The sequence below is a fragment of the Grammomys surdaster genome, unplaced genomic scaffold, assembly GCF_004785775.1.
Source record: "Grammomys surdaster isolate TR1022 unplaced genomic scaffold, NIH_TR_1.0 125603, whole genome shotgun sequence".
NCBI lineage: Eukaryota > Metazoa > Chordata > Mammalia > Rodentia > Muridae > Grammomys > Grammomys surdaster.
The window spans coordinates 755,060-771,304 of record NW_021620446.1 but is presented as its reverse complement, the minus strand read 5'-3'; the positions used below and the strand labels follow the sequence as shown (position 1 = coordinate 771,304).

General features: G+C 51.8%; 1 protein-coding gene across 4 annotated transcripts in view; it reads right to left on the bottom strand.

The window, feature by feature from the left end:
- Positions 1–396: 396 nt before the first annotated feature.
- Tspan4 (tetraspanin 4) overlaps positions 397–16,245 on the bottom strand; it is a 20,643-nt gene continuing 4,794 nt past the window's right edge. For 2 of the 4 annotated variants that reach the window (XM_028787000.1, XM_028786999.1), the window contains exons 2-8: positions 11,873–11,952; positions 3,854–4,045; positions 2,765–2,839; positions 1,918–2,019; positions 1,686–1,817; positions 1,528–1,611; positions 397–889 (exon numbers count right to left, since the gene is read on the bottom strand). In XM_028787000.1, the coding sequence (XP_028642833.1) occupies positions 821–889; positions 1,528–1,611; positions 1,686–1,817; positions 1,918–2,019; positions 2,765–2,839; positions 3,854–4,045; positions 11,873–11,935 (717 nt within the window). In that variant the 5' untranslated portion in view covers positions 11,936–11,952 and the 3' untranslated portion in view covers positions 397–820. Of the gene's footprint in view, positions 890–1,527; positions 1,612–1,685; positions 1,818–1,917; positions 2,020–2,764; positions 2,840–3,853; positions 4,046–5,241; positions 5,421–11,872; positions 12,221–16,245 lie in introns of those variants that run through there. The other 2 variants (XM_028786997.1, XM_028786998.1) reach the window with 2 other exon arrangements.

The window sequence follows — 16,245 nt, the reverse complement described above, 5'->3', positions numbered from 1 at the left end:
AATCTGAACCCCCAGAGTACCATCCCTATGGTCAAAGGCCCTTACCTACAGCTCTTCTTTATCCCCTAGTTAAGAAGACTGTCTTTGATGTCTTCTTGATGGTGGCCTGATGCTCTATATGACTCTGGCCAGTGGCGAGGACTCTGTATTTCTAGTGTTGCAATTTTCAGTCTATCCAAACTAATCCAGGGGGCAGAGGTACTAGGACAGAAATACAAGAGTAACTGAGGTAGCCCAGGGGAAACGGGAATGAACAGAGGCCACCCTTTCCCCCAACTAAAACAGGTTAGCAGTGTTCCCCTGAGCTCTAAGCTCTGCAGACCCTTGGAAAATGAAAGAACTTCCTCAGTTGAAGGCTATGGCTGTACAACCTTTGTATGTCCAGCTAGACCCAAGGACTGCTCACATACTTTATTAAGATGCATCTGGAACCACAACCTGTCATGGAATGTGGATCATGGGACCTGGCCCTGCCTGGAGCACCAAGATCATCATGGGTCTTGAGCAGACTGGGCCTGCCCCCAACCTGGCATACATGCAAGGCTGGGAACCCCGTCCTGTGTGAACTCTGGAAGATATATATAGATATAAAAAGTGTCAAAGTCCCCTGGGCCCTTAGCCCTAGATGCCATTTGGCACCAACCCTATAATCTGCTGGCACCCAAGCAGAGTCCCCTCAGGTGCAGGGATGGATCCTGGGTGCTGTGGCCTCAGGCTTTTCCCCCTTGCATTCAGCGGAGCACCAAGTCCTGCATGGGAAGCAGGTCTGACATCTCCCCATGGGCGGGGTCCTTTGGCAGAGAAGCAGAGGCTGTGAGAGCTATGCACAGTATGTGTCCGCCTTTACCACCTGGCAGTACATGGTCATAGCAAAGGTGAGGCCCAGAATCTGTGGAGACAAGAGATCACAGGCCCTTGCTCATAGGCAGAAGCGCTGGTCTTCATTGGTGCCCTGACTGGGGTTCCTGGAGCATCCTGGTATTACTGCACTCTTGCATTTCACCTCCAGGGTAAGTTACATTCTGAACATTAGGTTGCACCCCTCTGCACAGCTGGTCTAAGCCCTGCTGCCTATCCTACTGTACCTACTTATCCTAGCCAACTGAGTAGTATCTGTTTGCCAGATGGATATAGGTCTGTTCCACTTAGCCTGGGGCATCACACTACCAACCCTCAGCAATTCTATAGATGGCTATGAACCCAAGAGGGACGAGCAGGGCCCGAAGGCAGCAAGGTATCAAGTGCCATTCTCATTCTGCCCTGGGACGTCCTGTCACTACCAGTCAATATGGTTACCTGGCTGTGTTGACCCACTAGGTGACAACAGGCTCTGCACAGGGAGTACTGCACAAGGGCAACACTTGGTCCTTGAGATGCCAAAGGTTACCTCCCCTAGTGAACTTCCTCTGTCTGAGACACTGGCTTCTTACAGTCTGCATTGCTACCTGCCTACCCAGGTCACAAGCTCATGAGCAAGTCCTCTGTCATTGTAGTCAGGAATCCCAGGAACTGCCCTGCTCAGCTCACCTGCACCAGTGCTGTGCACAGTCCAAAGATGCCCACAGCTAGCAGGTTCTCCTGGAGCCAGGCCTTCACTGTCTCATAACAGGGCTGCAAGAGAGCCAGAATCAGCTTGGGGAACCCCACCCCTGCAACCACCCACCAGAGGAAGGAAAAGCTCTTACCGACTTCCACCAGGTACCAGGTTCATGTAACCCACAGCTGTCACTGAACTCCAGACAGCAGGAGTCAGGCACACGAGTGGCATTGTATACCTCAAACCAATCAGTGTAATTGGAAACTCCACAACATCGGAACTAGAAGCAGGAAGAAAGCAAAGGACTGGGTGGAGAGGTAGCCACAACACCCACCCCCACCAGCCTGTCCACCATACCAAGCAGGCTGCCCAAGCCTCACATCAGTCTGGATGATGCTCCAAGCATTGGTGAGGCCCACATTGCCCTGTGTGCCATACAGATGCAGGCCCTTCTTCAGGTCTTGCTGGGCATAACTGTCGATCTGTTAACAGACCACCAGTTAATACCCTCCACATCAGTCTAAAACAGGATAGTATCCTTCATCAGTACCCCATTCCCTCTCTACATGAACCTCTTGCTTGTTTCCTGGGATTACCCCCTACCCTACCACCCCATTACACTCAGGACACAGCCCAGGATCATGTCCTCCCAGAAGCTTCAAGGACCCTGGTGCAAGCCTTTGCCGTCTCATCTCTATAGGTTTCCTTCCCTTTGTTGGCTAGGGGAGGACTTCACTCTACTTGGTAGTAAGAACAGACATGTCTGTTCAACAGCTGAGGGTATGGGCACCATTCCTAGATCTCCAGTAAAGGAACTAAGGCATTGAAGGGTAACTCCAGCCTATACAGGGAGCCTCCTATAGTCCAGGGGTACTTTACAGAAAGGAGGTCCTACGGGGAAGTTGGGGACACAGGAGCTGGGAACATAGCACTAGCTATAATTCAAGATCCTAAAATATGTCAGTAAACCCAACTGTGTGACCAGGCAGATTGATATGGGAAACGACGTATAATACACAGTAAGCAGCAATGTGGGTTGGGGTTGTTAGGACAGTACACACTTAGCAACCTGTATTAAGTAGAGGGCTCTGGCCATGTATCCAAGGAATTAAGAGTGCTGTTGTCCCACCCATACAACCAGAGCCACAGCACAGATCCCTGAGGCTCTGGTACTTTCTACACTAAGTCCCCCAGTTCCCAGTGTACTTTCCATTTGCAGTAACATACCTTGTCACTGTAGGCAAAGAAGAGCACAGCAGTGGTGGCTTCCAGCAGGAACACTAGCAGCAGCAGCACAAAGAACTGTAGAGAACATGTCCCTTACTCACAGCCCTGCTCCTGGAGAGCCCCAGAACTCCTGCTGCACCATGGGACTCCAGAGCCAGGGCAGACCGTCCCAGAGCCTAAATGGCCTGCTGGCCTGGATTCTGCCCCTATGCCTGATCTAAACATCCCCATGTGCGTGCATGTCCCTGTTCCCCGGGCTCCTGGCCTGATATCTCTATTTGGGGCTCTCTTCACCCCTCCCCCCATACTGGGATATATGTTAGACAAGTAAGTACTCTACAGCTGAGCTCCATTCCCAGCCATGACTTGGGAATTTAAAAGAGATCCCAAATATTACCTATCAGAGGCCTATAGATAGTCTGCAATACCCCTAAGGGTGCGAAGAGAAGGGATCAGTTTTCTCTACAAGGGATTGAGACCTGAGCAAACTCCTATCCCAGGAAGAGGAAGAGAACCATTCAAAACCTTTTGACATGGAGCTTCAGTCCACCTGCCATGCAGCTTGAGGCCTCTGCCAGGCACAGTAATTTGTAAGATCCTCCAGGACTCCTTTCCTAATTACCTGTAATTAACTTTATAAACTGTGGAGGAGGAAATAGCTTCCTTTCCATAAATATATTCCCAAGGCCAAATGGTGCTACTTCCACAGAGGGTGGGGCCAGGGGCAGGACCAGGAGCTGGAGTAAAGCCACCACAAGGATGAGTATCAATCAGAACAGTTTGGTAAAGGCCACTAGTGGGTATACCTAAGTTCTTGGGTCTGTGTCCTGTCAAGAGAAGTCCCTCTATGCTCTGGTATGCTTTTTTGTATGTGTGGTGCTAAGACTTAAACCCAGAGCCTCATGCATATCATACAAGCATAGATCTGTATCCCCGGTACCCTCCCCATTTTAAACTTGATTTTGAGATAGGGTCTTACTCTGTGTCCCAGACCCAGCAACCCCTCCAGCCTCACAGAGCCCTGGTGCTGGACAGGCCTCAGAGGTGGAGCTGATAGACAGAGCCACAGAGAGAGCCCAACAAACTCACAGTGAGCAGTAGGCACTTGTTCTCCTTGAGGGCCCCGATGCAGCCCACGAAGCCGATGGCCATGACGAAGGTACCGGTGACGATGAGCAGATTGGCAGCCGACAAGGATGGGAATGAGGATGATAGGGTGGCAAAGTTTCCCTGTGTGGCAGCCAGCCAGATGCCAACACCCAGGACACCACAGCCACCCAGCTAGGACCACAGAGGTGGGGAAAGAGAGAGAGACAGAGAGGGTGAGGTTGGCTGATAGGGTTCCTGACCCCTAGGGCAAGGCTCTACCCACAAGCTCAGGCCAACATTGTCAGCTGGGGAACCACCAGAGACAGCTTAATTCCTGCAGCAGGATACCACTCCTCAAGTCCCTTCCCTTTTCCCCCTTTGACAGTTGCCTGTGGCAGAGTACATCTCCTTATGCACATCCCAGTGAGACTATGCCTTCAGATTCCCTTCAGAATACATCCACTAACCCTGTATCTGAGCGGAAGAGTCTGAATCTCCTTTGGCCTTCTGATCCTGCACCTTCCTTCCCCACACCCTATGTAGGCCATGGTAATTGAGTGGCCCACCCACCTGTATGGCCCCCTGCTCCTGGCTTCTGGTGTCCTGGGCTACCCATAACCCTGAGCAGAGAAACCCTGGCTCAGCACACTACTGCTCATAATTAAATTGCAGTAGCTCTGTGGTAACAACCAGAGACTCTCACTGGAGCACCTGCTACTGCCCAGCCTTCCCAAGCCTCCTCCTACCTCCCCAAGCTGCCGAGTTTCTTCACTTTTTTTCTTCATTTTTGTTTCGTTTTGGTTTTTTTTTTTTTTTTTTTTTTTTTGGTGTTTTTCGAGACAGGGTTTCTCTGTGTAATCCTGACTGTCTTGGAACTTCCTTTGTAGACCAGGCTGGCCTTTAACTCAGAGATCCAATTACTTCTGCCTCCCGAGTGCTGGGATTGAAGGTGCATGCCACTACACCAGGCTCCCATCACTCCTTTTTATAAAAATCAAAACAGCTGGGCAGTGGTGAGGCACGCCTTTAATCCCAGCACTTGGGAGGCAGAGGCAGGCAGATTTCTGAGTTCAAGAGTTCAAGGCCAGCCTGGTCTACAGAGTGAGTTCCAGGACAGCCAGGACTACACAGAGAAACCCTGCCTCGAAAAACCAAAAAAAAAAAAATAATAATAATAAATAAAAATAAGAGGAAGCAAGGAAGGAAGGCATGTGGTGGTTGATTTAGAGAAGATTTATCATGGCATGGTGACGGGAACATCTAGTCTGTCCCAGGGTACAGGGCTGCCATAGGAGGGGAAAACTATGGCCTCACCCTCATATGAGGCCTTGGGTTCTGCCAAATGAGGAAGGAAGATATATTCCAGGAAGCTAGTGATGGATCAATACCTGATAGGCACTAGGAAAAGGCCTAGCAGCCCAACAGAGAGCTGCACAGGACAGGACACAGGAGCCCATGATGGAGGTTCTGACCCAAGGTTCTAAGTTCAGGTAACTACTGGAGACATTACTGTAGAGTCATCAAGAAGCAAGGAACCTGGAAATGCTGTCCATTCAGGAAGCTCTGGATCCTGGAGAAGGTTCAGGGAGCCTGCCAGGGAAAGGTGTGCATATGCCCTGAGTGATTTGTACTTAGAGATCCATCCTCAGAGCCATACAGTAGCTCTGGTGAGCCAATCCACAGAGATGTCTCCTTTACAATGGGAGGGGCCCCTGCAGGGCTGCAGTGGCTGAGAGGTAGTACTGTCTGTGGTGTTGACCAAGTAAGGCAGATGGATGGGCTGGGCACCCCCATTCAGCCTGTGGGGAGAAGTCCCCCTAATAGAGATCTGATCAGGTGATGTTCACAGAATCACCCAATGACAAGGCTACTGGATCTGGGAGGCTTCCCCCATGGCAAGCAGGTCCTTACCTGTCTTCATGTGCTGTTCCCATGGTCTCCAGCCATTCCCAACCATCGTAAGGTCTCCCGGGACCCAATAAGGGGACTCACAGGTTATGGAAGGACTTTCGTGGCCCTCATACTGCTAGGCAGAAGTAATACCCCCTGCTTGCTACCTTGGACTAGATCAGAAGTACCAAGACTAAAGTGAGGTCTCCCCACCCTCACTCCACACTGCACCTGCTCTGGAAGAGCTGGACGTCAAAAGCAGCAAGACGCCCCAAGAGACACCAATCCACAGAGCTGACCTCAGGCATAACACTCCCCCAGAGGAGCCATGACCCCCAAATCAGTCACATCTGCGAGAGCCATATCAAAGCTAAACACTCATGCTTATGATAGCGGGCCCTAAAACAGGGGAGGGGGGATGCTAATACATCAATGATAAATGTCACTAAGACCCAAGCTGTCTGCATCATCTGCCTCTGCCTTCCAAGGACAGCGGACGGCTCGTGTCAGCAGGAAAGGGAGCTGCTGGAGCGCCCCTGGCCCCATGGGACCCTGAAGGGCATGGAAAGGACACTGCTATGCAAAGCAGCTGGTACCACTGGGAGTGGAGGGAGATGCCCCATTCCAGGAGGCCAGGAAGGTAAAATCTTCAAGGCAGGATTGGCAGGAAGGTACCCCACACCCAGAAGAGAGCCAGTCTCCTTTACTGACATGGTGAGACAGCATGAAAGACATCCACTCACTGCCACGTAGCCTGTCATCCTCACTGTGAAAAAGATGAACAACAGCCCAGATGCTCCCCACTGCCATCCAGTGGTGTCACACGCATTGTCACAAATGAGCAGCACACCCAGAGCCACCACCCTTCAGAATGTAGGGCCACCCTTCAGAAATGCCACAAGCATAGGTGCACTAATGTAAACTGTGCATGTGCTAAGAGTACTACACCTGTAATTTTGAAAATGTTTCAGTGCATGCAGCTTTTTAAAACATTTTGTCAGGAAAATTACAGCTTCAAAGTGCAAGAGAAAATGGGCCCATTAGACTCAGATGAGAAAAGCAAAAAAAGAAAAAAGAAAAAAAGCCAGGCGGTGGTGGCGCACGCCTTTAATCCCAGCATTTGGGAGGCAGAGGCAGGTGGATTTCTGAGTTTGAGGCCAGCCTGGTCTACAGAGTGAGTTCCAGGACAGCCAGAGCTACACAGAGAAACCCTGTCTCGAAAAACACCAAAAAAAAAAAAAAAAAGAGAGAGAGAGAGAGAGAGAGAGAGAGAGAGAGAGAGAGAGAGGGAGAAAAGCAGGACTAGGGGCTGAGCCCTGGCAGCCTAGAGCAAGGTCTCTCAATCAAATGTGGGGATGGGACTAAGACCCCCCCCAAATCTACAGTGTTCCCCCCAGAACCGTGAGCCCCAGAACTCCTGAGACAGATCATCTTCCATTGCTGACTCAGTCCTCGGCAAGTTTACCCCAGGCTAGACAGAAGCCCTGGTAGGAGGCAGAGCCCACTCCCCACAGCAGTCTTTAAAGAAGCTAGAGTCCTGAACAGTAGTAGCTGGGAACATCACTCGGGGCAGGACCTCCTGCCACCGTGGTCTTCCATCCTAGCCTTCTGGCTGATCTTCATGCAGCATGCCTGGCCTTATATAAGCACAGCCCTCCGGGGCCACCTGCTAGGCAGTCTGCTGTGATGCCTAACTATCCCTGAGAGGTGTAATGAGCTGTTACTCAAGGCACCACCTAAACCTGTGCACAGCAGGTGCCTTAGCCTCTAGCCCTTTGGATCAGCCTCAGGCCAAGTGCCATATGGTGCCTGAGTGCCCACCAAACGTGCCTGTCCAGGTCCACAGAGATGGGTGCCAGCAGGCCTCTGCCCACCACCCCTCTGGCCATACACAGCTCAATGTAGCAGATGGCTGGGCAGCTAGCCACATCTTTGGTGGAGGTGGATGGGCTGGGACCCCTGTATAAGCCAAGGGTATGTCAAGAAGCCCGTCTCCTGCCAGGCTGGCAGGAACCTTCCCCATCTTGGCTAGGATGTTGGTTATCCCAGTGGGGTGAGTTTGTGCACTTAAAGTTGAATATACGCCTGGGGATGTAGCTGAGTTAGTAGAGTGTTTGCCAAGCATGCACTGGGTTACTCAGTACCACATAAACCCTATGTGGTGGTGCATACCAGTATTCCTGGGACGTGAAAGGTGGTAGCAACAGGGTTGGGAGTTCAATGTCATCCATCATAAGTAAGGAAAACCGGTCTCCAAATACTTAAAAAATATAATTTGTTTTTGCTGAACTCGGGACATTGCCAGAGCCACCAACATCCCAAAGAACAAACAAGACCATGGCTTCCTGCATTGGACAGTTCCCTATCACCCCTATCACAAATAAATGCTGTTACAGGAAGCAGAGATCTCCCTGTCCCTGAGTATCCTAGGGTTTTTTTGGTTGGTTGGTTGGTTTTGGGGGGGTTTGGGGGGGGGTTGTTGTTGTTGTTGTTTTGTTTTTTGAGACAGGATTTCTCTGTGTAGTCCTGGCTGTCCTGGAACTCACTCTGTAGACCAGGCTGGCCTTGAACTCAGAAATCCACCTGTCTCTGCCTCCCAAGTGCTGGGATTAAAGGCGTGCGCCACCACTGCCCAGCTGGTTTTTCCAAGGAGCTGGACACGAGCCCTTTGCCATTTTCTAGTCCCCTCATCCACCAGATTGAAAGTGCCAGAGACTAACAATAAAGACCACTGTCCATCAAATACCACTTCAGCTCATCAAAGGCAACAGATATCCAAGAGCCTAGCAAGGCATGTGCCCTGCAACTTGTTGCCAATGTGGGGCAGATCCCTGTGTCCAGTGGTACCTTCCTTTGGGACAGCATGATGCAAGTACTGAGGCTGCAATGGTGACAGCTCAGGCAGAGCAGAGTGGGGCCCCAGTTCCCTCTCTGAAGGAAAGACAAGTGAAGCTTGACTCCTGCACCTACCCCTGCTCAGAGCCTCTGCTCAGCTAGTCATCCAGAGTCATCACAGGCTACCTGGGTGGAAGCTGAGGGACCCTGGTCCACACACAGCTTTGGATCACCTTGACGACCCAGTGTGGTCAAGATGGAGAATCTGAGACCCCAAGAACACAGGATTTTCTCAGGTCACAGAGTATCTGGGTGGCAAGCATGCCTCCAACCTCCATCTTGTCCACACACAGACCATGCAGGGAACAGCTGTACCTTTGCTAGACTGAGGACTGGGGAGGGACACCTGCCTGGAAACATTAGAGAAGGGGCCTCAGATTGGTCAGTACATGTATGGGAAGAGCCAACCACATGGCTCAGGCCTAGCTAGCATCTCTAGAACCTGGACACAGAAGAGCCATGGGAAGGTCCTCGCCCCACTCCATGCAATCAGCCCCACTTACAACTAACCTTTACACCACAGTAGCTGCCCAGGAAGGTAGATGCTCTGAGAGCCCAGGGCAGGGGAGGGGAGGGCAAAGGAGAGAGGAGGCAAGAAGAACCAGGCTTCACCGACTCCCCTTGATCCCAGGGGACCTCAACTTCCATTACAGGAAGAGCTTTGCTGGCAGAGGCCCAGCTGACAATGCAGCCTCAGAGGCCTGAGACGGGGTCCCAGGGGCTGCTCAGCCCCCACTCCCTTACTGCCAGTGGCCAGCACCCAACTGTGTACTCAGCCCACTTCCCTGAGGCACTCCCAGCCCTAACCAGCTAGTCCTTCCCTGTGTACATCTCAAAGGCAGGCTGAGCAACTGCCCAATAGAGTTGAGCATCACTGCCCAGTGACAGACTATTTGCCAAAGGAAGGCAAGGGTTCATTGGGTCCCCACATACTCAGGGGTTTAGTTCAGATTTGACTCCAGTTGCCTGGTTAACTCTTAGAGTTAACCCTCTAATAGAGGCAAGACACATGGCAGAGGCTAGGGTCCTGTCTGCTGATCTTGTATTATAAGTGCCAAATGAGGGCTGGAGAGGTGGCTCAGTGGTTAGGAGCACTTACTGCCCTTCCAAAGGTCTTGAGTTCAATTCTCAGCAACCACATGGTGGCTTACGACCTTCTGTAATGGGATCTAATGCCCTCTTCTGGTGTGTCTGAAGACAGCTACAGAGTACTCATATAAATAAGAGAAATAAATCTTTATAAGTGCCAAATAAGGATTAAAGCCTCTCCTACAAGACTCTAGCAAAAGAATCAGGGTCTTGGGTAGGTTATGCTGTGGCCCTCCCACTACAGCCTGTCATCAGCAGGAGGGGAGTTTAGTTTACAGATGCCAGCGACAAGGTGGACTGACATCATACTGACCAGGCCAGATGGATGGACTCACACTTGCTAGCCCAGATGGACTCTGCCAAGCCTGGCACAGGTACTTCTAGGCAAAACCATGCTGTTCACAGCACCCTTTGCATGGCTGCCTCTAACCCCTCACTGGGACTCAAGCTGGAGGGAGAAGCCACAGTGATGCCGAGGCAGGAGCCCGTTTGCAGGGCTGGAGGTGCATGTAGGTAGCAGAAGGGTACGGGGCTTTCAGCATAGGAGTCCCACAGGGTACTGATTGTTCGTTTCTCTGGTTTATTACCCAGCAGTCCATGGAATGTGCCTGCTCTGTAGCCAGTCAGCCCTTCTCCCTGTGGCCAGGTGGCCGGATCAGGAAGAGAGCAGTAACTCCAACAACCTCAGCCTCCCCAAACCAAACACTACCTAGCCACTGCCCGGCCCCCACACTCCTACCGCCTAACCCCCTTCTGACACCTACACTGCCTGCTACAATCAGAGTGACCTACAGCTGTCAGGTCTGGTCACAGTGTTATACCTGTCTACCAGTCACATTGTCATTTGCAGCTCCTGGGCCTTTTCTACCTGTCATACTGTTGCCTGCAATCACTACACCCCCCACCCCGTCCCAAACTGTCACAATGTCAGAGACACCCTGACCCTGCCAATCAGTTATTCCTGACCACACACACACACACACTGGTGCTCACTGAAGTCCGTTAAACAGAAGCATCCGCCTTACATGGGCTGGTTACAGCTTCAGCCCACACCTATCTCTGATGCCCACCTGGTATGAGAGTACTCCCAGACCTGTGCCCATCCCTCTCAGGAGCCTCTGGCAGAGAGCTCTTGATGGGGGTGGGGGGTGGGGGAGATGGGACAGGTAGGGCAGCAGCCTCTCTGGACTACTGCCCTCAGGCAGCCCAGGGTCCCAGCAAAGCCCAGCTCCTGCCCTGGGCCAGGGCTATAAGAAAAGGGGTCAGAAAAGTGGACCTGCACATTTGACTTGAACTGGACTGCATGCAAATGAGCAGCAAACAGGGATCCCCCTAATCCTCACTCCCAAGCTGTGCTCCCTCATCCCAACCACACCCCTCATCCTCAGTCGCACACACCCACTCCCAGAAAGTTGGCTCAGGAATCAAGGTAGAGTCTGGAATGACCTTGGACACCATTCTCCAAGTGTTCCAGCTAGTAAGTGAAGGTCCAGGCCATGCCCAGGTAATAAAGGGTCACCTCTAATCAAATCTAGCATGCTCCACTCACGCTCCAGATTCAGCCAAGCCTCAACACCAGGTGATAATGAAATGTGATACTTTCCCCATTCCACAGGGTTGAGACTGTGCAAACTGGGCTCCATCCACACTGGAGGGGACCCTCCTCTGCTCTATCATCATGTAAGCCCCAACGGAACATTACTTCACGCAAAAGTTAGAGGCTCTGCTGAGGTGGCAGGGAGCCAGGTGCCACCCATGTCCATGGAGAGTCCCTGACCAGTGTCTGGTATATCTCCCTAGGCCCTAATAGGTCAAGCAGTGCACATACTCTTGGTCTTCTGAGTCCTGGGGAACCAGGACCTTGTAAGTCAATCTCCCAGAGGGGCAGAGTGTGAATGGGGTGAGGCAAGGACGTAGGTGGAAGAGGGAGGGCAGAGAGGAGGCTGAAGAAGGCACCCGTGGCTCGGTGCACAGAGACGTTGATCAGTTCTACGCCTGGAGCCCAGAAAAGGCAAGGCTTGGTACTGCCGGGTCTTGTGAGCACGTGCGCACACACCCTGTCTCCACAGTAGAGAAGGGAGGAGAGAGCTCCTGGAAGCCACTAGGAGAGCAGCGAACCCCAGTCCTTCAGGCCCCCTCACTCACCCAGAAGAGCAGGTTGAAGGCGAACATGAGGTACTTGACGCCCTGGAGGCAGCCGCGCGCCATGCTGCAGCGCTTCAGCTCTAGAAGGAAGATGAAGGAGAGATCTAGGTAGAAGACCACATACTTGTTGCCCTTGGGCGTTGTATAGCGCGCCTGGGCTGCCTTGGGGCCAGGGTTCGAGTGCAGGCCGAAGAAGCCGCCGCCTGCATCCCCGGTGTCCCCGGCGCCCGCGCGCCCATACAGGCTGCTGCAGCGCCGAAAGGGGCCGCCGCGCGCAAAGCCCGGCTCCTTGCTCTCCGGAGAAGGGCTGCGCCGGTACGTGGATTCGTCGGTGCTGGAGCGGCGCATCGCGGTGGGGAGGCTGGGCCCCCGCCGCCAAGCTCACTGGCTACAGCCGTTGTCTGCGCTCCGCGCCCGTGGCCACCGGACGCCCCATCCGCACCACACCGGCGAGCTCCGGCACCTCCCCGGCCCCGCGGTAGCAGCGAGCGCGCGACTTGGCTCCCACCCCGCGGCCAGACACCTGCGGGCCGGCCCGCTGCGCTCCGTGCGCGCCCGGCCAATCCAGCGTGGCCCCGCCCCTCGAGGACCCCGCCCCACCGGCCAATCGCAGCGACCCCGAGCCCCCACCCTCCCGTTACCCTCCCGGGGTCTCCCAAGAAGACGCCGCTGAAGGACAGGGGGAGCTTTTGAAGGGACTGGGCCGGGAATGACACCGCAGCTCTCGACCCCAAACCTGCACCCCAGACCACATCTAACAGGCCTGCTGCCCATTCCGCAGCAAATCTCCAACCACTTCAATGATGTGCAAAGCCCCGAGGAAATGAAGACGTGACCCAATTGCTGTTGGTGGCAACTTAAGCGGCTTTGGCTTTCAAGCACTGTAGGGAGCTTGTGGTGCCTGGGAGGGTGAGGTGTCCATGAGGTTTTCTAACTTAAAAAAGAGAATTCATTGACCACGGTAGCAGAGGAGAGATGCCAAAGAACCCTCGGATGGCCCCCTGCTGGTCCAGAGAGCTCACGGAATCAGCTCAGCCTCTGGTCCAGTCCATTCTCCTAGGGTGTGGGAGCAAGGCCAAATTCTATCACAGTCTTGGGCCATTTTGAGAGTCCCACTGGCGCCATTCTGCAACTCTCTATAATTGCAGAACCAGGGACCTGGAATTTCACTTTGACCAGCTCAGGAAGAATCAGCCTATGACTAATGAACACCATCTCATCCCAGACAGACAAGCACACTGTAAATGACACCTTGCAGGTGTGCCCAGAGACACAGTAGCCCATCGATCAAAGACGAGATGATAGTCCCTTGCTGGGCCCCATCCTCCAATCTCTGAACTTCAACCCTACCAAAGGATGCAGATCATATGAACCCCCAAGTGCGGGCCAGATACTAACATGAGGCCAAGGTACCCATCTGATCTGCAGCCCAGACGACAGGAGGGGAGGCAGAACAAGGAAAACCTTTTGCTGAAGGTCCAGAGTGAGGCAGCAGAGGAAGTAGAGAATAATAAGAGTAAAACGGAGGATGTCCATGGGTAGAGCTGAGCAGCTCTTAAAGGGGCTGCATCATAATGGAAACTCCAGATGCCTAGAGGTTTGCAGCTCGCAGCCCAGCACCTATGTCCACTGAACCAGCCTACTGCTGCCTCCCAGAGGGAACTATGGGGAACTGCAACCTCAGCCCACAAGGCGGCATGCTCAGGGTCTCTCAGATGTGGATGCATGGTAGCCCCCAGAATCCAGGAAGCATGCCTGGAAGGGCCTGATCAGCCTAGGATTTATCTCACACACACCCACCTTGCCATTTCTCTCAAGTTTTCTTTTTTTTTCTTTTTTCTTTCTTTTTTTTTTTTTTTTTTTTTGGTTTTTCGAGTCAGGGTTTCTCTGTGTAGTCCTGGCTGTCCTGGAACTCACTCTGTAGAGCAGGCTGGCCTCGAACTCAGAAATCCACCTGCCTCTGCCTCCCAAGTGCTGGGATTAAAGGCGTGCGCCACCACCACCCGGCTTCCCTCAAGTTTTCTTTGATGAGTCTGGAGCCCAAGAAAGGGACAGAGGTGACCACATACATAGTCCAGCAGAGACTACAGCCTGAATGTTCTACCTAGTGAGCAACTGGCAGCTGATAGCTTCTAAAAAACCCTTCTGACCCATGGCCCCTGGCCCTGCTCCCTTGGCCTGATTCAGCCAGACATACACCACTGAGGGCTGAAGTGGAAGAGTGTCCATACATGGTAGTATGCATGTACAAGGCCATGTACATCCACAAGTGTCTAGACACCAGTAGAGAGAAGAACCATAGGGTCCAGGAAAGATCCAGAACAGACCAGAGAAAAACTATACCCCCACCTTGTACAAAACATCACCTATACTGACAATACCCCAGTGGGGTTAGCTACCAAACCACTCCTCTGAAGGTGACCCTGAAGACCTGAGTTCCCAGTCGTACTGTCTACTTGATCACTCTTATCCTCTGGACATGGGGCTGGGGCTCGGGTTGAAGTTCCCCATGATGTACTGAGGAATTCAGAAACAGCCATCCTGAACTCCAATTCTCTTCCCTCAGGAGTGGTAGTTAGTTTTGTCAACTTGACAAACTAAATTTACCTGAGAAGAGGAAATCTCAACTGAGAAAAGTCTCCATCAAATTGGCTTTTAAGCTGGCTATGGTGCCTTACACCTTTAATCCTAACACTCAGGAAGCAGAGGCAGGGGATCTCTGTAAGTTCAAAACCAGCTGGTCTACACAGTGAGTTCCAGGACAGCCAGGGCTACATAGAGAGACCTTGTCCCCTTCCCCTCCACCAAAAAAAAAAAAAAAAAAAGAGGCTTGTAGGAGGCTGGAGATGGCTCAACAGCTAAGAGCACTAGCTGTTCTTCCAGGGGACTTAGGTTTGATTCTCTGTACACTCGTGGAGTTAACAATCATCTGTTAACTCTAGTTCAAGAGATCTGATGCCCTCTTCTGGCCCCTGTGGGCACCAGACATGCACATGATATACGATATACATGCAGACATAATACATATATAGGGAAAATTAAAACATTTTTAAAATAGCTGTAGACAAATCTGTAGGGAATATTCTTGATTAATGATGGATGAGAAAGGACCCGGTCTACTTGTGGGAGGTGTCACCCTGAGCAGGTGGTCCTGGAATGTATAAGAAATAAAGCAAGGGCTACAAGCTTGGGCTGGAGAGATGGCTTAGCAGTTAAGAGCACTGACTACTCTCCCAGAGGTCCTGAGTTCAGTTCCCAGCAACCACATGGTGGCTCACAACCATCTGTAATAGGATCTGATTCCCTCTTCTGGTGTGTCTGAAGACAGCTACAGTGTACTCATATAAGTAAAATAAATAAATCTCAAAAGGAAAAAAAAACAACAACAACAAAAAACTGACTGTGGACTGAGGTTGGGGATTTAGCTCGGTGGTAGAACTCTGGCCTAGCAAGCACAAGGCCCTGGGTTCGGTCCTCACCTCCAAAGGTGGGAAAAACCTGGCTGCTCTTCCAGAGGATCTGGGAACAATTCCCAGCAACCACATAAATAAATAGATAAATATTTAAAAAAAACAGATGGGGGCTGATATTGGGATGTAAATCAAATAAATAAACCAGTAAAAAAGAATTAACTGTTCATTTTAAAAATAGAAAGAAAGGAAGCTAAGTGAGCCTTAAAGAATGAGCCAGTAAGCAGCACTCCTCCTTGGCCTCTGCTTCAGTTCCTGCCTCTAGGTGCCTGCCTCAGGTTCCTGTTCCGACTTCCCTTCATAATGGGTTGTAAAATGAGATCTCTTACTGAAACAACCCTGTGTGGGTCTGAGCTGGGTCCTATGCTTATATGTTATAGTTGTGTAGCTTGGTGTTTGTAGAGGAATTTTAATCCAGCAACACGGCCGCTCTTGCAAGAGATCACATCCAAAGACCTTCTAGGTCTGTGCGATCCAGCTGCAATACAGACATGTCCTGAGTACACACCTGTAATCCCTCTGGCTGGAATACAAGCACACCCTTAGTACCCACCTTTAATCCCAAACAATGAAGGTAAAATTCGTTTGTAGAAGGAAGTAGCCATGTTTGAAAGTGAGGTCTAACTGGGAGGCAGATAAAATGACAAATCAAAGATTTGATAAAATGAGTCAGAACAGCACAGGAAAGAGAAGACTTAAGAGAGCAGTGGAGCCGGGGGGTGGTGGCGCACGCCTTTAATCCCAGCACTTGGGAGGCAGAGGCAGGCGGATTTCTGAGTTCGAGGCCAGCCTGGTCTACAGAGTGAGTTCCAGGAGAGCCAGGGCTACACAGAGAAACCCTGTCTCGAAAAACCAAAGAGAGAGAGAGAGAGAGAGAGAGAGAGAGAGAGAGAGAGAGAGAGA